The 21,575-nt window shown below is 42.0% G+C and overlaps 1 protein-coding gene across 1 annotated transcript; it reads left to right on the forward strand.

The window, feature by feature from the left end:
* The first annotated feature begins 690 nt into the window (after nt 1–690).
* On the forward strand, nt 691–20,537 carry LOC306852872 (uncharacterized protein). Its single transcript, XM_079389992.1, has 3 exons — nt 691–785; nt 16,268–16,429; nt 16,861–20,537. Exons 2-3 carry the CDS (start codon nt 16,372–16,374, stop codon nt 18,000–18,002), a joined length of 1,200 nt encoding a protein of 399 aa, XP_079246118.1. The 5' UTR covers nt 691–785; nt 16,268–16,371; the 3' UTR covers nt 18,003–20,537.
* The last annotated feature ends 1,038 nt before the right edge of the window (nt 20,538–21,575 follow it).

Raw genomic sequence — 21,575 nt, forward strand, 5'->3', positions numbered from 1 at the left:
TCTTCATTCTTGCAAGATGATATCTGGCTTCAGAAGCCGGCACATCTGGCAGACATACTCTTAATTAACTTAATTAAGCTTTTAACACCCAGGACAAAGTTGAAGCACTTATTACTAACTGGGGGAAGTCGTGGTATTGAGGATGGAGACAGCGCTGGACCTACAACCCCTGCCTGAGACTCGAACCCACAACCTTTGGATTATGAGTATAGAATTAAAGGAGATGTGGATAAAGAGAGGATTCACAACAACATTATAAAGAATCAATTACAACAAGATTATGAATATCACACTGGATTTAATGGAAACTTATATAAAATAAAAAGCATCCCAATGGGTTCTGCAGTTATTGTAATGCAGAAGAGATAGTTGAACATGCCATGTTATATTGAACAGAGTATGAAAATCAAAGACAAGTGTTGTTTATAAAATTACAGGAAAAATGATCCAAGACATTTCCTTAAAATCTGTTGGCAAGGAAACAAGGAATGAAGGAAGAGGTGTTGCAATATATAACAACAAGATTAGGATTGAGAATATAATATAGTCATGAACGAGGTAATATGTATGTAGTTATAATTATTTGTATTCAGTCATCTATGTATTTCTATGAAGTTTATTTATTTGAATATATAATGTTAGTAGTTCCTCACTCCAGCTCAGTGGGTGGCAGTAATGCACCTAAAAGCTGCTTTAAACCGCCAAGAAACAGAAGAAGAAGAAGCTGAAGAAGAAGAAGAAGGAGAAGAAGAAGCTTTCACAGCTGCAGAGTGTTCTGAGGAGAGGTCAGTAATTCAGTTTTTCTCTCTTTAGATCATTATAAACTACACTTTACTCTGGAGGTAGTTTCTGTCTTGTTTTAATGGAGTACAGCGCTGTTTGAACACAACAAACATGATGTGAGGAAAACATGCTCAAATCATCCAGATCTGAGGGATTGTGTGTTTTATATGATTATTTCAGTGTTTGGAGAGCTACTGAATGCTGATCTGTGAGGGGAAGGGATGCTAAACAATATCAATATCGCTGTGATTTTATCAGTTATTTCTCTTCAGATATTCATCTTTGGCAGATCAGATGTGTAGTAGTTTAAAAGCGTGTTAAAGGTAGTCTGACATGCTCTTAAAGGGGTCATGAGAGCACTGCTTAGTTCTGAAATGCTGAAAGTGGGCGTGGTCCGCCGTGGAGCAGAGGGGGAGGGGTTTATTTCTCTTTTCTACTACAGCTTTTAGAATAATTTCTTACTGTGTTTGTTAGGAGCTTGTGTTTTCAGCATGTGTGTTTAGCTCAGTGCTATTTACTGATAAACTACTGTCGTTTGATTTGTATTTATCTACTTTAATTTTAGTTAAATTATGTCTGAATATATTATGTCTGTATAGGTCTTTTAAGCTTTAGTTTTATTTAATTTGAGTTATTTTAGTACTTCAACAAACTAAATGGAAGTTAAATATATATATATATATATATATATATATATATATATATATATATATATATATATATATATATATTATTTAACTTCCATGTAGTTTGTTTATATATATATATATAAATATATTAGTTTTTTTGGTGTTTGGCTTAGTGTTATGTTAGAATCATTATTGTACTCTTATACCTTTTTGTTCTTGAATATTTTGAATTGTTTTTAGCTTTATTTTTTCATTTAAATGTTAATTTTTAAAATTTTGTGGTATGCATTTGTCATTTTTATGTAATTTCTTTATTTTTAAAATGTGTATATGTAGTATTTATAAAGTTGTAGCTTTTCGTTTTGGATCTGTTTTTAGTTGTTTTATTACTACAATTAATTGCTTCTTTCTGATTGCCTCATTTGTAAGTCACTTTGGATAAAAGCGTCTGCTAAATAACTAAATTTAAATATAAATATAATATATAAACAAGCTACAAAACCCAGAACTATGTTTTCTTAAGCTGTTGATCCCAAAAATCGAGGGTTTAAGGACAAATGTAGATGTCGGGGTATTTCACGTTGGGCCATTCAGTTCTCAAATAAAAGGAAGGTAAGGGAAAGCGGCGCTGACATAGACCAATAAAATGTACTTCCTCAATATATCTCCTCCTCTCAGGTTCACATCGAGTGGTGAAATAATCCTTTACTGTACACCTCGTCACATAGCAGCTTTATGCATCGTTCTGTTTTTTTGATATAAGTCAGAAATGACAAGGAGGCAGCTTGTCATAGTCCCAAAATACAGCAGAAGTTCTTCTAATCAGTGATGCTGTCTACACTGGAAGAACACATCCCTGTCAGTAACTGCTGACTCGTTCTATTTATGGCCCACTGACACAGTTCAAATGATTTGCAATGCTTTTTACGCGTCCATTGTAGATATGATGTAACAGCAAATACATGGCAAGTGTGAAGCAAAGAAAAGTGGACACGGAAAATAGATGATTCAGATGTGAACTGAACAGTTCTGAGTGAGTGATGCCGTCTTTGTTCTGGATGCTGGTTCGCAGTGAGTTCACAGTTTTAATGTAAGTTTGCTTTATTTTCAAGATCTGAGGTAAAATATCTATTGCTGCTTTCACTATGGCTATAAACCTTGTGCTAAATAATATTCAAACTCGCATTAGACACTTTTAACACTGATTATTCTATGGTCTGTCTGAATACTGGATTCTGATTGGCTGGCAGGTATGCAGTAAAACCGTTTCATGCACAAGTAGTTCCAAGTCAGTTTAATCACTGTTCCATATTAATGAGCTGCTTTAATTGATGCACACACACACACAGAGAGAGAGATCGCAGATTGTGCTGCACACACACTTAAACTTCCAATGCTTCCCCACAATTGTTATTAATAAAATAAAACATTGATACTAGATCGCTACATTATATTCCCCAGCAACGAGGTGATAAACTCGTTGTTTTGTGCAGACGCAGCAAGCAGGTACACACAACGGTCCTCTTTCTCTCGATCGAAAATTAATTTAAATAAATGGTTTTACCGCACTATTTCATCTGTGTCTTATTTGAAGCTGGCAGAATGCTAACGAGTCGTAACTGACGGAAAAAACTGTCATTTTTACCCATTCGGTCAAATATTGCACTGCAAAGAGCAAGACAAGCTTTAACTCGTCTATAACTTGACAAATGACCATAGAATAAGCGGGATAATCAGCAGCTAGCTGTGCATTGAAGGATTTTGTTCTTTCCCTCCACGTCGTGCATTAAAATCCTGTAATGCATGGCTAGCCATTGATTATTCCTTACATAAAGCACATAATCATTACCTAAGATTATCACTGTCATATTTTGTTGTTCCTGCCCGACGTTGCAGAAAACAAAAACCATTTCTAAAATAGAAGTCTGTCGCTTAGCTATTTGAATAAAACAATTCGGAAAAATCTGAATATTTATCTTGTGACCATCTTGTGACTATTTTTAACAAAAGTAACAATATAATTGTAATAAGAATATTATATATATGTCTGTCAGTGGCCCATGGCTTGGTATTGTTGGCAGAATTCGGCCCTCGGCAAAAACTAATTGAGGAACCCTGCAAAAACAATTGTGACGTCAACACGATGTAGATTTTAAACCCGGAAGATGAAAATGGCACACAAAAGCTTAAACTTGACCAGTTTTCTCCAACAGTTAAAATGCTAACATTGTCTTCTATGATGTGCAACACAAACACCTCTGCTAAAATCTCAGAAAAAGTAGTCTGGGGTTTCATGACCCTTTAAGGGGCTGTCAGCAAATTCCTTCCACAGTGGGAAAAAACTGTATCCTGCAATCACTGTAAACTGTAAAACTGCAATCATTGACTTACTGAATGTGTTCTACAACTTTTGGAATAAAGAGAGAGAGAGAGAGAGAAATCCTTGGTGAATTACAGCATTTTGCCTTGAGTACTGTATTTGTGTAAAGAAGTGTAATGGCAGTAAAGTATTAGAGTATTGCACATGTGAACTGTGTATATATGAAGGGTTGTATAGGCCAATGTCTAAATATCGTCTCGGTTACGTATGTAACCCCGGTTCCCTGAAGGGAACGAGACGCTGCGTCGAAGCGCTAGGGGAACGCCCACAGCGTGACCGCGCTCTGAATCAAAGTGTAACGTGTCCAATGGAAGGGCGAGACGTCATAGGCGGGTGACGTCACTGACCGGAAAGCATATAAGCACGTGCGGTGGAGCCGGCGTTTGCTTCCAGGAATGAAGCAACCGCCCGCAGGGATACAGGAAGTATGGCTTCGAGACGCAGCGTCTCGTTCCCTTCAGGGAACCGGGGTTACATACGTAACCGAGACGTTCCCTTCCAGGAACTCGAGCTGCGTCGAAGCGCTAGGGGAACGATATGCCCACGCCTCCAGACTTCCAAAATACCTGCCCTGTGTGTATCACTGGGAGCACAGCGAGGGCGAGAAAGAGGAGAGCCGGGAGTGGCCGTAAGATTAAGGTGATAGAACCGAACAAAGGTGAGGGGGGTGGACCAACCCGCAGCATTGCAGATATCCTGCATCGAAACCCCTGCCAGAAAGGCCTTGGAGGCCGCCATACTCCTAGTTGAATGGGCCTTAAGCCCCAGAGGCGAAGGGATGCCTGAAGATTCATAGGCCAAGGAAATAGTATCCACAATCCACCTGCTAAGGGTCTGCCTAGAAGCAGGCAGACCCCGCTTAGGAGGACCGAAGCAAACTAGCAATTGGTCCGTCCTTCTCCACAGGGCAGCTCTGTGGACGTATGCGTCCAGTGCTCGCACTGGACACACACAGTTATGCTTTCGCTGGTCAGGCTCCCGAAAGGGAGGAGGACTGAGGGCCTGCAGCACGACAGGCCGTGGTATAGAAGAGGGGATCTAGGAAATAACCCGCTCGAGGGTAGAAAAACGCTTTGGCCAGACCAGGGGCAAAGACGAGATAAGAAGGGGCCATGAAGGGCCTACAAATCCCCACTCTCTTAAGAGACCACAGCCAGGTCCCCGTAGGGACACATCGTACAGGAGGCCTCAGCCTCAGCGCACCGTGGAGGAAACATGTAACCAGGGGGTGTCGACCCACTGTAAGGCCACCGAGAAGGGCATGGTAGGCCGAAAAGCCGCCACGTAACCTTCAGGGTGGAGTGAGTTATCCCTGCGGAGAAACGGGCCTGCAGGACCTGCAGCACTGTACCAAACGGGCAGTTAACCGGGTCAAGGTGGAGGTCTCCGCACCAAGAAGTGAAATATTTTCACTTCAGGGCATACAGTTTCCTCGTAGAGGGAGCTCTGGATTGGAAGATGGTCTCAGCAACCTCGGTTGAGAGACCGGAAGCTATGAGCTGCGCCCCCTCAGAGGCCAGAACTTCCACACGTAATGCGCGCGTCGCCTCGGCAACGTGCGCTGCAACAGCGAGCACTCACTCAGAGGGGGAAGAACCGCACACGCGGGCTTCCACGAGCGAGAGCGCTAGATCTGGGGAATGCAGGAGGAGATAGGGCGAACCCGTCTCCAACCTGTTCACCAGATCCCTGTTGCCATCCAGAACTCCTGGGAGCAGAGCGATCGGGGAAAAACCGTACAGACGAAGCCTCGGCCAGGTCTGTACCAAGCGTCCAGTCCAAAGGAGCTGGAGGAACTAGAGGGGCATAGTGCTGACTCTCGAGTCGCACAGCCAAAAACCTCCATATCTGCTTCACCACCTCGGGGTGAAGCATCCATTCCCCGGGCCTCAGCCCCTGCCTCGACAGGATGTCTGCTCCCACATTGAGATACCCAGGGATATCGATGGCTCTGAGCGAGCGAAGTTTGCCCTGGGACCACACAAGGATCTGGTGCGCCAGCTTGTACAAGGGGCGCGAACGCAGACCTCCCTGGTGGTTGATGTAAGAGACCACCGCTGTGCTGTCGGTGCGCACCAACACATGGTGATCTCTTAGGTCTGGGAGAAAGTGCTTGAGTGCACGAAACACGGCCAACATTTCCAAACAATTGATATACCACGTTAGATGGCGACCACTCCACAGACCGCGGGCAGGGTGGCCACTCATGACCGCTCCCCAACCGGTGAGGGATGCGTCCGTCGCTAGCATTACGCGGTGACAAGAGGCTCCCAGCACCGGGCCCTGAGACAAGAACCAAGCTTGGCTCCACATGTCTAAGGCACGTAGGCATCGCCGCGTGACCTTGATCATGCGAAGCGGGTTTCCCCTCGGGGAGAACCCCTTGGTCTTGAGCCACCACTGTAGGGGTCTCATGTCCAGGAGGCCAAAAGTAATCACGTTGGACGCAGCTGCCATGAGCCCCAGCAGTTTCTGGAACTGCCTGACAGTGAGTGACTGGCCCTCTTTCACTCTCTTGACTGAGGTGAGGATCGACTCGCTCCGAGCGGGAGACATACGTGCCTGCATCGTGGTCGAATCCCACACCACGCCTAGATAAGTGGTTCTCTATACTGGAGAAATCACACTTTCTTGGCGTTCAGTCTCAACCCCTTCATGTGCGCGAGAACGACATCTCGATGCCGAGTCGCCACCTGCTCTGATCGAGCTAGAATCAACCAATCGTTGATGTAAAAATGCGGGGTACGAGTGCAGGGCCAACGGGAAGAACCCGATATCGGTAAGCTTTGCCCCTAAAAGCAAACCTGAAGGACTTCCCGTGAGAGGGAAGGATGGAGATGTGAAATATGCGTCCTTAGATCCATCGTGACAAACCAGTCCTCGGACTTGGTCTGAGACACGACTGATGAGTGTAAGCACCCTGAACTTCGGTCACATGACTGAGCGGTTCAACTGACGCAGATCTACCATCCTTCCTTGGAACAATGAAGTACCGGCTGTAGAACCCGGACTCTCTTCCGTGAGGAGGGACCACCTCGATGGCCTCCTTCCCCAAGAGAGTGTCTACTTCCTGTTCCATGATCAGAGCCTGCTGGGGGCCCACGCACGTGGGAATCACCCCGTTGAAAGGCGGTGGCGGAGCGCCGAACTGAATACAACAGGCCTTTCTCTACAGTACGCAGGACCCATTGAGATCCATTTGGAAGTAGTTTCCACGCTGCCTAAATGGTCTACTAAGGGAACCAGTCTCTCGAGAGTGGCCTCTGATGTATCCAGAGCTGCTGGCACTGTGCCCTGAAGCGGAGGACCGGCAGGAGACGGCCGAACCAGGAGCTCTAGGGACCCCCGCAGGGGTGGGGAGCTTCTCAGCTCCGCTACACTTCTGGGCGGAAGAAACTGAGAACACCGCTCGCTGGAGCCAGCTGCGCCCTGGAACTCTGGCAGGGTTGGCAGACTGTTCTCCCGAGGGCGTTGGGGGAGACGGACACCCGATCTACCCCAGAGGGGTCTGCCCTCGTAAGTCCTGGGCACAGCACCAGGACTGCCTCAGCCTCCTAATGAACGACGGTCCTCAGACCCGCGTCATTCCTAGGAAGACCAAACTGAAGAACCAGACCCTGCAAGGCAGGACCCAAAGAGACACATCGGCAGTAGTTCCCACGCTGCCCGATGGTCTCCTAAGGGAACCAGTCTCTCGAGACTGGCCTCTGGCGTGCCTAGAGCTGCTGGCTCGGTGCCCTGAAGCGGAGGACCGGCAGGAGACGGCCGAACCAGAAGCTCTAGAGACCCCCGCAGGGGTGGCGAGCTTCTCAGCTCTGCTACACTTCGGGGCGGAAGAAACTGAGAACATCGCTCGCTGGAGCCAGCTGCGCCCTGGAACTCTGGCAGGGTTGGCAGACTGATCTCCCACGCCCGTAGGCTTCTTGGCCGAGAACTCCCTTAGACTTAAGAACGGTCCGCAGATCCGGCTTAGCCTTAGAGGTCCCCGACCCAGAGCGTTAGCCGCCACGGCCCCACCTCGGTGGGGTGCGAGTAGCCACGCTCTGTTTTGCACCTCTCTAAAGAGGGGCTGGCACGCGGCGAGGGCTGCTCCCGCCCAGCAGCCCCCTGAGCTAGAGACAGGTGAGGGAGAAACCGCTGAAACGTCACCGCTTGTCTACGAGCCTCCTGGTACCGGTTGACGACGTAATTGACGGCGTCGCCGAACAGGCCAGAAGGCGCAAGCGGGGCGTCCATGAGGAAAACCCTATCTTCTCCTTCATGTCAGATAGGGTCGACCACAGACAGCGTTTCTAGGGAGCTCAGAGATCAACTTATATTTCAATCAAGTTGAGCCCCAATCCCTCATCCAGCTCTCTAAGCAGGTACGTCAGCTTGGTGCGCCTGCAACACTCTCTTTATTTCTTTTTTTTTTCGGTGTGCAGACACGCACCAGCCTGACCTGCAGCCGCGAGCCTTCAGAGACAACGCCACGCAAGTGGACAGATAGCTCGCGAGCGTCTGTTCCACCCGGGGCATCGCTCTGATATGAATGAGAATACGTAACGCACGCGTCGCCTCGGCAACGCGCGCTGCGATCCCCGCACTCACACTCGCCGCCGTGCCTCAGCAGCGGCGGGAATGCGAGATGTACAGCGGAGAGAAACACAATCAGCCCCCTTTCTCCTTTTTTTGAGCTGACTGCGCGCCGTTCTCATTCATAATATGCTTGTGCAAACACTGTTTCATTGACGCGTCCACCTCCTCGGAGGAAGACAGGTCTAGGAGGAAGAAGACACGGGCTCGCCCGTCTTCATTCAAGGCTAGTGAAACTCACTCCTCTCTTTTTCAAAGAGAGCCTTCAGAGAGCAGGCGTAAGAAAAGAAAAAGCTCACAAACGAGCAGTCAGCTCCCTCAAGAGCTGAATCTGCGCGCTCTGCTCTCAAGCAGACCACACACAGACTGCCTGTATCCCAAGCAGTGATATAATGTGTACAGGGAGGAACACACAGCCTTAATGCGATCTGCTATCGCCCCAGTGCTTGCACATATTGCTGGAGCCTATTCAAGTGATTGTGCAGGACAAACAACACTAAATAAGACTCACAACATGCAAAGACAGTACACACAGACAGAGAAGCGGTTGCTGAATGACGAAAAGCAAACGCCGGCTCCACCGCACGTGCTTATATGCTTTCCGGTCAGTGACGTCACCCGCCTATGACGTCTCGCCCTTACATTGGACACGTTACACTTTGATTCAGAGCGCGGTCACGCTGTGGGCGTTCCCCTAGCGCTTCGACGCAGCTCGAGTTCCTGGAAGGGAACTAAGCGTTTGTGCGGAGAGTGGAAGCAATCAGGGCTGTACGTTAACTTTTTTTGCACATAGCACTGGTGCTACAGAAGTTGAAAGTTTTGTAGCACAAGTTAGAGGTGGCCGATATGGCAAAAATATCTTATCAGATTTTTCAGGAATATTACGATTCTTTGTCATGTTGGTTTTACAATTTTGCCTGAGTAGAACAGCCAAACTAATTTCCCTATTGTAAAAAAAAGCCTTTCAAGGTAACAAAATGTAAAATAAAAAAGAATGGCAGACATTTAGGCCAAAGTGAGCAAAGATAAAAATCTTTGTCCTTATTTTATCTTTCACAAATACACATACTATACAAATAAAATAAACAGTGCTTTATTTTTCAGGTGCAGTATTCAGTAGTAACATTTAAGAAATTGAATGAACAAATATTAAAATAAAACGTCATACACTATTTACATCAATTATATTTTTTTAAAGCAACCGTATTAAAGTTCATCAGTCATGAGCAGTGAGTGATTTTTCTCTGTTTTGTTGTTTTATTAACATTAAAAGAATAGTTCACCCAAAAATGAAAATCCTGTCTGTCAATAGGCCTTTATCACCCTTCCTCGTTCGAAAGCGGAAGTTTCAAATAGCAGCGTAAAACAGCGTCCGCTCTAGTCTGTGTCAATGACGGCAAGCACAGGGAGAAATTGTTGTTGCGTCCCTTAGTGCTCTAATAGTTAAACTAGAGCTGGACAATAATTCAATATCAATATGTATCATGAATTTTTTCAATAACGGTGATATGACTTTTAAACCCTTTTTATTTTAAAACAATTTTGTTTGTGGCATTTGACTTTGTTGAATAAACATGAGCACTGCACGTTTCAAAATCAAAATGTGGCGCGGGTGATTTATATGAATGTATCTCTGAAGGGAACCGACTGTCTTCAGAATAGTTTTGATGGTAATTTCATTTTATCTGATAAAGTAACATTCATGAGCAGAGCTGCTTAGATTACAGCCGTTACTGGGGAAACTGCTAGTTCTACCGCTCGCTAAAGAGCCTCCTGCTGGCAGAGAATCAGATTGCATTTTCAATAATAAGCCTGTCTCCAGCAATATATTTTTGTTGTTGCTCAATATTTTTTTTTTCCTGCAGCAACTCACTTGGAGTCAGTGTGTATATATATATAGATATATATATATATATATATATATATATATATATATATATATATATATATATATATATATATATATATATATATATATATCAGTGTGTGTATATATATATATATATATATATATATATATATATATATATATATATATATATATATATATATATATATATATAATATTGTATTCTTTTTTTTTTTTTAAGTAAAAGCGGAATATAAATCTTATTTAGTCTCTTATGTAGCATGATGCTACAGTGTGCATGAAAGGTCACGTAAGGTGCACTTTCGGTCGTGTCGTATGGATTGAGCTCTTTTCTGAAATGCCAGTATGGGCGAGGATTATTTAAATTTTTTTTTTTAAACGCACCAGTGTAAACGTAGCCTTACATCTAAGGGGATTGGGACGCTTTCACACTACAGCCTCACATGTGAGCCACATCTCTGCAGTGTAAACTAGTAGAAATATTAGTCTTGATGCGACGCTGCACAGGACTGCAAGAGCTATAGAGAGCAGACTGCTTCGTATGTTTTCAAATCACTCTTGCGGATGTCAAACAACAATCGATCTGTGTGGCGCCGCTTCTAGTCGAACACACCTAGTGCTGCAGGCTTATTGGCTCACTGACGTTGATGAGATTAACCCCTTAGGTATGGAAATTTGGTACCGAATGACAAGACGTTTTTTGATGCTCCATTCGGTTATTGCCTAAAAAGTATCGATACCCAGTCCTAATGTTCGATATGTTTGTGCCAATAGCAGAACAACACATTTGAATCGTGCCACACAGACAGTTTATCCGCTCGGCTCAAAGCTCAAACGGCAGCGCAGCAGTTGCAATCTCATATTCTATTACGTGATTTGCCCTCCCTAAGACTTGATATGGGAACATAACATTAATATAAAAATGTATTATATTATTAATGTACTCAAGTCACTGTTAAAGCACTTTTTTATAATACAGATGTGTCAAAGCAGTTTTAGCAGTTCTAAACAATGTACTGACACACAAAAAAAGCCTACTACATTCACACAACCTTTTCCCCCCGGGTCTCAGGAGTAGTGTTTCCACCACCCCTACTTGCTCTCAGTCTGTAAGCTACTCTCGTTTTATTCAGCCACTCACTGCCAGTTTATTTTCAGAGCACTATCTAGCAAACTTTGCAGATGCCGCCTCTTTCGACAAATTAAACCCGGAAGAGATGTTGCAGGTTTTTACTAATTCCTGTTCCATTTCTATTGATTCTGTCGCTCCCCTTAAGCCAAGGAAAGCGAAGAGAAACAACATTTCTCAGCCTTGGTTAAATGCAAACACCCGTGCTCTCAGACAGGAGTGTTGTAAGGCAGAGCGAAAATGGAAACGGGACAAACTCCAAGCCTCATATCAGTGTTTAAGAGCGTGTTTAGCTAGTTATCAAAAATCAGTCAAAGAGGCTAAGTTTGAATTCTTTTCTAAACTTATTACTGAAAATGTGAATCGACCGAGGATGCTGTTTAAGACTTTTGATCTGCTACTAAATCCCGTACCTGCCCCGTCTCTTGATCCATCTCAGGAGACCTGTGAGAACTTTTGAAAAATGTTTGACAACAAAGTACTAGATATCAAAGCTTCTATTAAGCCATCGATATTTGATCCTCCATTGAGCTGTTCACCTATAGAGTTGTTAACCTGCTTTCACCCCATTTCCTCTGTACAGCTAGCTGGTATTGTTTCTAAGGTTAAATTGTCCACCTGTGAGTCTGATGTCATTCCAGCTCATCTATTTAAGGAAGTGTTTGCAACCTTGAGTCCGGCTGTAACGGCTATCATTAATAACTCTTTGGAAAGTGGAGTTGTACCTGCTAGTTTTAAACATGCTATAGTCCATCCTCTGCTAAAGAAACCTCATCTTGACCAATCTATTTTCAGTAATTTTAGGCCTATTACCAAATTGCCTTTTATCTCAAAATTGTTAGAGAGAGCTGTCTACAGTCAGTTGGATTCCTACATTAGTATGTCCAATGTCCTGGACACTTTCCAGTCGGGTTTTAGATCACTACACAGCACTGAAACTGCATTGTTAAAAGTCAGTAATGACCTTCTGCAAATTCTTGACACTGGTTCTCATGCGGTACTTGTTTTGTTGGATCTTAGTGCGGCATTCGACACAATTGATCATAGTATTCTGCTACAGCGGCTGGAAAAGTGGGTGGGTATTCAGGGTACCGCTCTGCAGTGGTTGGCCTCTTATCTTAAAAATAGAACCTTCTCAGTGAATATTGGGAATTTTTCTTCCTCATCGGCTCCTTTGTTATGAGGCGTGCCCCAAGGTTCCATCTTAGGCCCTCTTCTCTTTCACTATACATGCTTCCTTTGGGAGCCATTCTAAGAAATATAAGATCTCTCACCACTGTTATGCTGACGATACAGTTTTATCTTCCAGCAAAAACTGACGGCAGTGGCTCTTTGGATGTGCTTGACGACTGTTTTGAGGAGATAAAAGGTTGGATGGCTGATAACTTTATACAATTAAACGAAAGCAAAAGTGAAATTTTGATTTTAGGTCACTCTAGATATTCATCTGATTTTAATTTAGGGTCCCTTTCCGCTAGTGTTCAACCCTATGTAAGAAATCTTGGGGTTACATTTGACTCGTTTCTTAAATTTGCTAAACAAATTAGTACAGTGGTAAAGGGGAGCTTTTTCCATCTTAGATCCATTGCTAAGTTGAAACAATTGTTGCCTCAAAGACTTTGAGACTGTAATACATGCTTTCATAACATCTCGCTTGGACTACTGTAATTCCCTTTATTGGAGACTGCCTCAATCGGCGATTTCTCGCTTACAAACTGTCCAGAATGCTGCAGCGAGGCTTCTTACTGGAACAAGAAAGAAGGATCACATTTCTCCAATCCTAGCATCTTTACATTGGCTTCCTGTAAAGTTCAGAATCGATTTTAAAATAGCTGTTTATGTGTACAAGGCGCTAGCGGGCCTTGCACCAAAATATATCAGTGACCTTCTGATTGCTTATTCTCCTCAAAGAGCTCTTAGGTCCAGTAATCAGTTTCTTTTAACGGTCCCACATTATCGCTGTAAAACCAAGGGTGGCCGGGCTTTTTCAGCTGCAGCCCCGAAACTTTGGAATAGTCTGCCTGTAAATGTGAGACTCGCTCCTTCACTAGCTAGTTTTAAGTCTGCTCTTAAATCTTATTTGTTCTCCCTGGCTTTTGAATTATTATTATTTTTTTTTTGTGCTGTATTTGTATTTGTTGTACAGCACTTTGGTGCAATTCTGTTGCTTTTAAACGTGCTATAGAAATAAACTTTGACTTTGACTTGACTAGTGATCGACTGATATTGATTTTTGTTTTTTTTATACCCGATACTATACCAATTATTTGCATGTTTGTGTGCCCGATAACCGATATGAAGAACCAATATTGATTTACTGTTATAAAGGAAATAAATGACTGAGTGAAGTAAGAACATACTTCACTTTGGTTTTTCCTCCTTTCAGTCATATTTTTTTTTTAAAAAGGTTGAAATGAAGTCTTTCATGTTAAATTTAGGGTGAATCCCATTTCTCTGTCTTACCCCTAGCCCTCGTCCCTTGAAACGGAGTGGTAAGCACTAGGGGTGAAAACATACCCCTATGAAATGAGTAGGGGTGTGCTCAAAATATCGATTCTTAGATACATACCGATATAATAAAAAAAGATACAGTATCGATATTCTCGCCCTTAGTATCGATACTCCGCCCAGCCATTAGGGGGCGCAGCGGCGCCCGCGAGTTTCAAAAAAACTCATGGAAAATGTTAAAGCAAGATGTAGCATTTAAGTGATTTCATAGTGAAATATTTTATGGCAGTACATGGTGTCACAAAAAAGAATTATAAGAAGATTTAATAAGAAGTTAAGAATAATAAGAAGAAGATTTTGTGCTTGTGTGAGCTCAGACTGTACCCTTGGAAAGTTAAATGTTGACTTGTGGTAGTTTCCAGATTAATACAATTTGTGTACAATTAATCAGAGCACTTAAAGTTGCAAATATTTAAGCAAAATGCACTTTGTTATAATGCACTTTTGTCTTCATTAAATTGAAGAAAAATGCAGAGTTCTGTTTGTTGAGTAAATGTGTTCAGCATTAACTAATTGGCTCTGGCCCATGTATTTTTATTGAATCGTATCGAATCGTGTCACATTGTATCAAATCGTATCGAGACAGCTCTGTATCGAGGTACGTATCGAATCGTAACCTGTGTATCGAGGTATGTATCGTATCGCCAGGTTCTCCAAGGTATACAGCCCTAGAAATGAGACACCACTTGGTTACGGTTACGCCATCATTACATCGTCGCTAGCTGGCTGCTACGTCAAGTGTTGATCACAAACTTCTAAGATGCCATCTGCAAGTGTGTGTATGTCGATTGCGTGGGTTTTAATGACGTTTTTGCGATTGTCTGCAATTTTTTTTTAACAATAGCTATTTTTTTTTCATTTTTTAAACGTTTCAATTAAGAACATGGTTGCAAATATATATGTACAGGACTGTGTAGAGCACAAATCAAGACTGTCGTCATTTTTTAATCCATGATTTAAGCCGAAAATACTTACATTTATGGGACTCTCTGGACGATCTGGCCGCCATTGTTGCCGGTTGCGCAGTGTGTTCTGCGTACCCCTTGGTTTCAAGTAAGCTCGCGAAAATGCTTGGTTTTAAGGGGTATATACCACTTACCCTTAGCCCTACCCCTCGATCAAAACGAGAACTGGGATAGCCCTTACTCTCACATGAACGCGCAAAACTAAGGGAAGGGGTAAGACAGAGAATTGGGATTCACCCTTAATCTTCATATTACAACAATAAAAAAATTTTATTTATAAAAAGCATCAGTGGCAACACTGATTTTAACAATAAGCAAAATAACCGTAGAATGTCTCTTTTAGAGAGAATTAAATTCAGCGCTTTTATTTCCAACATGCGCTCATTTATGGCTGCATATTATTTAATTCAGGCAAAGTTACGTCTTTCTTGGGACAGACTAATGGATTATTTTACGTGACTCCGTGAGTTTGTCTCTATTTCTTAGAGCCAAGCTGTATAAGCTGCATATCAGGCATTTATGTAATACATCTAATTTGTGCATTAATGGCTGTTATGTTAAATTAAGTTTACTAACTACAGCAAATCGAGTACCTGTGCACGCCTTTGTTGTCTTGTCTCCCCTCAGACGCACTGCAAATTACAAAACTGATATCCCATTATGGTAAAATACTTAAATATCGGGAAAAATATTGGTAAATCGATATATCGGTGCGACCTCTACTCAGGAGGATATTTACATACGTGCTCTAGTGTAGTTACACTATATTGCCAAAAGTATTGGGTCATTGGTGTTTGGTGATGAGTTTTAGGCTCAAGGTCTGCATATAAAGTCACACCAGAGGAGTTCAGCTGGGATCAGGACTTGGCTTTCTGCAGACCAGTCCAGTTCTTCCACACTGACTCAATCAATCATGTCTTTCTGAACCGTGTCTTATACACAGAGACACTGTCATGTTAGAATAGAAAAGGGTTCTGTCTAAACTGTTGCTATAAAATTAGAAGCACACAATTCCCTAGAATATCATTATATGCTTAAACATTAAGATTTGTACTCATAGAAATTACTAAAGTAGTCAAACATGTTCATTAGAAGGGGGTGACCCAATACTTTTGGCAATATAGTGTATTCACCTGTAGTTGTTAATGCTGATGGGTGTCACTGTCATCAGATTTCTGTTTATTCTTTCATTTTTCATGCTTACTGTTATTTAGAAAGACAGACAGCAGAAATACATAGAATGTGTGAATTAGCACTTATGTGAGTGCAGTGTTACTGAATGTGCATTTTAAACTAAGGGCTCTACACTCTTACTTGTGTGTCGATACTCTTTTAATATAGTGATATAATGATTTACAAAGAGACAACACTTCAAAGAGACAACACTGATTTCTTGTTGATTTTGGCAAATCTGCTGCTTCCACACAGATATTCAGCTGGAATATTCCCATCAGTTCACAAGTGAAGACGAGCATCAGAGCATCAGGAATAAATCTGTAAAGACTGAGTTTATTAAAGAGGACAGAGAGAAGATGAGAGATCCAGAACCCTGCAGAATCAAACACACTGAAGATACTCAACAACTAACAGGTTGCTCTTTATTCTTCATTCTTCACTAATAATGCTGATGGTTATAAAGATTAACGTAGTGTTAGATTTTGTTTGTTGTAAAAATCTTTAGAGCTTTGCAATAATATAACTAAATAATCAAATAATAAGGGACACTTTTTAAGTATTGGGCACATTTGTTGCAACAAAATTATTGAAGTTCTTTCTACAGAAACATGGGATTTGTGACTATAATTTTTAAAAAATCATAATTTGAAGATCAATGTACCTCATTCATGGAAGGTTTCATGGACGTATATATAAAATGTACTAGATGTATTTATGAAACTGCATCAATATTATCAAAATTTTGCATAGCAATTGTCTACTTTCCACTTACATCAGGGTTCAATTTGGTCTTTTTACTTTTTAATGAGTTACTGACAAAGGAACTGTTTTTGATTTTATTTCAGAGTTGATTGAAGAAAATGAGGACAATAAAGAATTGAGTGAATTTGAGGAGAAAAATCACTTCAAAACTGGAGAAATGTTTTTGAGTTGCTGTCAAAGCAAACCGATAATATTAAGGAAAACAAAAACCAAGAAATCTTTCACCTGCACTCAGTGTGGAATGAGTTTGACATGCAAATATAAATTTGAGCTTCACATGAGAGTTCATACCGGAGAGAAACCGTACAAGTGTTCACACTGTGACAAGAGATTCAGTCAGTCAGGAGCCCTGAAAAGACATGAGAGGATCCACACTGGAGAGAAACCTTACAAGTGTTCACACAGCAACAAGAGATCCAGTCAGTTAGGAGCCCTGAAAACACATGAGAGGATCCACACTGGAGAGAAGCGGCACACTTGTGATCAGTGCGGGAAGAGTTTCACACTAAAAGGAAACCTTACAGACCATATGAGAGTTCATACTGGAGAGAGACCGTTCACTTGTGACCAGTGCGGGAAGAGTTTCTCACTATCATCAAACCTTAAGGTACACATGAACATCCACACTGGAGAGAAGCTGTACTCATGTGATCAATGTGACAAAACATTTTTGAGAGCTTCACACCTGAAGCAGCACCTGAGAGTTCATACAAAGGAGAAGCCACATTCATGTTATTTGTGTGGAAAGAGTTTTTCACATCGACAAAATTTAAAAGAACATCAGAAAATACACACTGGTGTGAGAGAGTACATGTGCTTTGAGTGTGAGAAGACTTTTACTTCAGCGAGCCATTTAAAACAGCACCAGAGGATGCACACTGGAGAAAAACCTTACAAGTGTTCACACTGTGACAAGAGATTCAGTCAGTCAACAACTCTGAAAACACATGAGATGATCCACACTGGAGAGAAACCTTACACATGTGATCAGTGCGGGAGCAGTTTCACACGAAAAGGAGGCTTTACAGACCATATGAGAGTTCATACTGGAGAGAAACCATTCACTTGTGATCAGTGCGGGAAGAGTTTCACACGATCATCAACCCTTAAGAGACACATGATCATCCACAGTGGAGAGAAACCATATCACTGCACTGCATGTGGGAAGTGTTTCAATCAATCCTCTGCTCTACACAGTCATACAAAAAACAATCATAGTAAGTAGATAATCTTCAGATCCAGCACTTTGAGGTCTGATGCCGCGTCCTCATCAAATGTGACACAATAATGCATCAAGCAGTGAAATATCTGGATAAATCTATCATTACAAGTGATATGACATAGAAACATTATCGACAGTTTTCACAGTAAATGAAGGTAATCTTCATTTTCAAAACCAGCAGATTCAACTGAGAGATTCAGAATTTTTGTATGGTATTTACTTGGATACTACTCTTAGACCTTAGTGTTTTCTGTAGTATCAAAATTATATATAAACTTTTTATATATAAAACTTAAACACTAAAAATGCTTTCATATTCATGCATTTACAAATATATATTTTGTATTGATTTTTTTTTCTATAATAGTAATTTGTTCAAACATGCTGTTTCTTTGCTACAAACCCGATTCCCATAAAAGTTGGGACACTGTACAAATTACGAATAAAAAAGGAATGCAATAATTTACAAATCTCATAAACTTATATTTTATTCACAATAGAATATAGATAACATATCAAATGTTGAAAGTGAGACATTTTGAAATGTCATGCCAAATATTGGCTCATTTTGGATTTCATGAGAGCTACACATTCCAAAAAAGTTGGGACAGGTAGCAATAAGAGGCCGGAAAAGTTAAATGTACATATAAGGAACAGCTGGAGGACCAATTTGCAACTTATTAGGTCAATTGGCAACATGATTGGGTATAAAAAGAGCCTCTCAGAGTGGCAGTGTCTCTCAGAAGTCAAGATGGCAAGAGGATCACCAATTCCCCCAATGCTGCGGCGAAAAATAGTGGAGCAATATTAGAAAGGAGTTTCTCAGAGAAAAATTGCAAAGAGTTTGAAGTTATCATCATCTACAGTGCATAATATCATCCAAAGATTCAGAGAATCTGGAACAATCTCTGTGCGTAAGGGTCAAGGCTGGAAAACCATACTGGATGCCCGTGATCTTCAGGCCCTTAGACGGCACTGCATCACATACAGGAATGCTACTGTAATGGAAATCACAACATGGGCTCAGGAATACTTCCAGAAAACATTGTCGGTGAACACAATCCACCGTGCCATTCGCCGTTGCCGGCTAAAACTCTATAGGTCAAAAAAGAAGCCATATCTAAACATGATCCAGAAGCGCAGGCGTTTTCTCTGGGCCAAGGCTTATTTAAAATGGACTGTGGCAAAGTGGAAAACTGTTCTGTGGTCAGACGAATCAAAATTTGAAGTTCTTTTTGGAAAATTGGGACGCCATGTCATCCGGACTAAAGAGGACAAGGACAACCCAAGTTGTTATCAGCGCTCAGTTCAGAAGCCTGCATCTCTGATGGTATGGGGTTGCATGAGTGCGTGTGGCATGGGCAGCTTACACATCTGGAAAGGCACCATCAATGCTGAAAGGTATATCCAAGTTCTAGAACAACATATGCTCCCATCCAGACGTTGTCTCTTTCCGGGAAGACCTTGCATTTTCCAACATGACAATGCCAGACCACATACTGCATCAATTACAGCATCATGGCTGCGTAGAAGGAGGATCCGGGTACTGAAATGGCCAGCCTGCAGTCCAGATCGTTCACCCATAGAAAACATTTGGCGCATCATAAAGAGGAAGATGCGACAAAGAAGACCTAAGACAGTTGAGCAACTAGAAGCCTGTATTAGACAAGAATGGGACAACATTCCTATTCCTAAACTTGAGCAGCTTGTCTCCTCAGTCCCCAAACGTTTGCAGACTGTTATAAAAAGAAGAGGGGATGCCACACAGTGGTAAACATGGCCTTGTCCCAACTTTTTTGAGATGTGTTGATGCCATGAAATTTAAAATAAACTTATTTCTCCCTTAAAATGATACATTTTCTCAGTTTAAACATTTGATATGTCATCTATGTTGTATTCTGAATAAAATATTGAAATTTGAAACTTCCACATCATTGCATTCTGTTTTTATTCACAATTTGTACAGTGTCCCAACGTTTTTGGAATCGGGTTTGTATGTTTTTACGTTTCAGAATTGAAAGCCATTCAGCTTTTTTTTTTTTTTTATTAAAGAGCTGATAAGAAATACCAGATCAGTTGCTAACAACAAATTATGCTTCTAACCACAGATCAACTCAAAGATGGAGTTTGTCCCCAAAGAACGATGTCAAAAAGTTTTACTCTTGTATGTCATTTTATTTTGTGATATAAATGATATCATTGTGCTTCCTTATGAGTTTCATATTATGTTTAATTGTCTTATAATGCGTATATGTCACTTGTAGAATCAGAATCAGAATGAGCTTTATTGGCCAGGTATGTTTACACATACAAGGAATTTGTTGTAGTGACAGAAGCTCCACAGTGCAACAGAAAGACAGTAACAGGACAGGACACAGATAATAAAAGAATAATATACAAATATCCAAATAGGCAATGTACAAAGCAGCAAAACAATATATAATATAGACAATTATGTGTACAGATCTGATATGTGCAAATTTGAAATTAAAAATTAGATAAAGTAATCAAGTGTGGTGAATAAATAATAGAGTTGTGTGTTCCGCGTTTTATTGTTGAGTGTTCATGAGATGGATTGCCTGAGGGAAGAAACTGTTCCTGTGTCTGGTCGTTCTGCTGATCAGAGCTCTGTAGCGTCGACCAGACGGTAACAGTTCAAAGAGAGAGTGTGCTGGATGTGAGGGGTCCAGAGTGATTTTACCAGCCCTTTTGCTCACTCTGGATAAGTACAGTTCTTGGAGAGTGGGGAGGGTTGTACCAATGATTCACTCAGCAGTCCGGACTACCCTCCGTAGTCTTCTGAGGTCAGATTTGGTAGCTGAGCTGAACCAGACAGTTATTGAGGTGCAGAGGATGGATTCGATGATGGCAGAGTAGAACTGTTTCAGTAAGTCCTGTGGCAGGTTGAACTTCCTCAGCTGGCGAAGAAAGTACAACCTCTGCTGGGCCTTTCTGACAATAGAGTCAATGTGAATATCCCACTTCAGGTCCTGAGAGATGGTGGTGCCCAGGAATCTGAATGACTCCACTCACGAGAATGAACGGCTTGCAGTTAATGAAGAGTGTTTCTAGATCTGAACATCTTCTTTAACATCTGTACACCACCTCTCATTGATGTAAAAGCACGTCCCACCGTCGCGCGATTTCCCCGTTGATTCCGCGTCGTGATCTGCTCTGATCAGCGTGAAATTAAGCAGATGTAACGTGCTGTCCGGTGTGTCGTCATTTAGACAGGTTTCCGTGAAACACAGAGCAGCAGAGTTAGAAAAATCCTTGTTTGTCCAGAAGGAGTTCATCCGTTTTGTTGGGTAGAGAGCGGAGATTCGCCAGATGGATGCTAGGCAACGCCGTTCGAAATCTGCGCTGACGAAGCTTCACGAGCACGCCGGCTCGCTTCCCCCGCCTGCGCCTCCTGTAGCGTTTGACCAGAGCTACGGCTCCGCCAACTACAATGTCCAGCAAAACGTCCGAAAAATCCGGTAAAAGATTTTGTGGTGTGTAAGATATCAGAGACTGAATCAGACAAAGTTAAGATTCCATCAGAACATCGAAACATGAGAAGCTGAGATTCTACAA

This window comes from Barbus barbus (assembly GCF_936440315.1).
Source record: "Barbus barbus genome assembly, chromosome: 3".
Classification (NCBI taxonomy): Eukaryota; Metazoa; Chordata; class Actinopteri; order Cypriniformes; family Cyprinidae; genus Barbus; species Barbus barbus.

Bases quoted from the DNA above. Each gene is read 5' to 3' on its own strand.
- LOC306852872 (XM_079389992.1), top strand. From the start codon at position 16,372: ATGAGAGATCCAGAACCCTGCAGAATCAAACACACTGAAGATACTCAA. The intron at 16,430-16,860 runs GTTGCTCTTTAT...ATTTTATTTCAG, and splicing joins AGATACTCAACAACTAACAG to AGTTGATTGAAGAAAATGAG.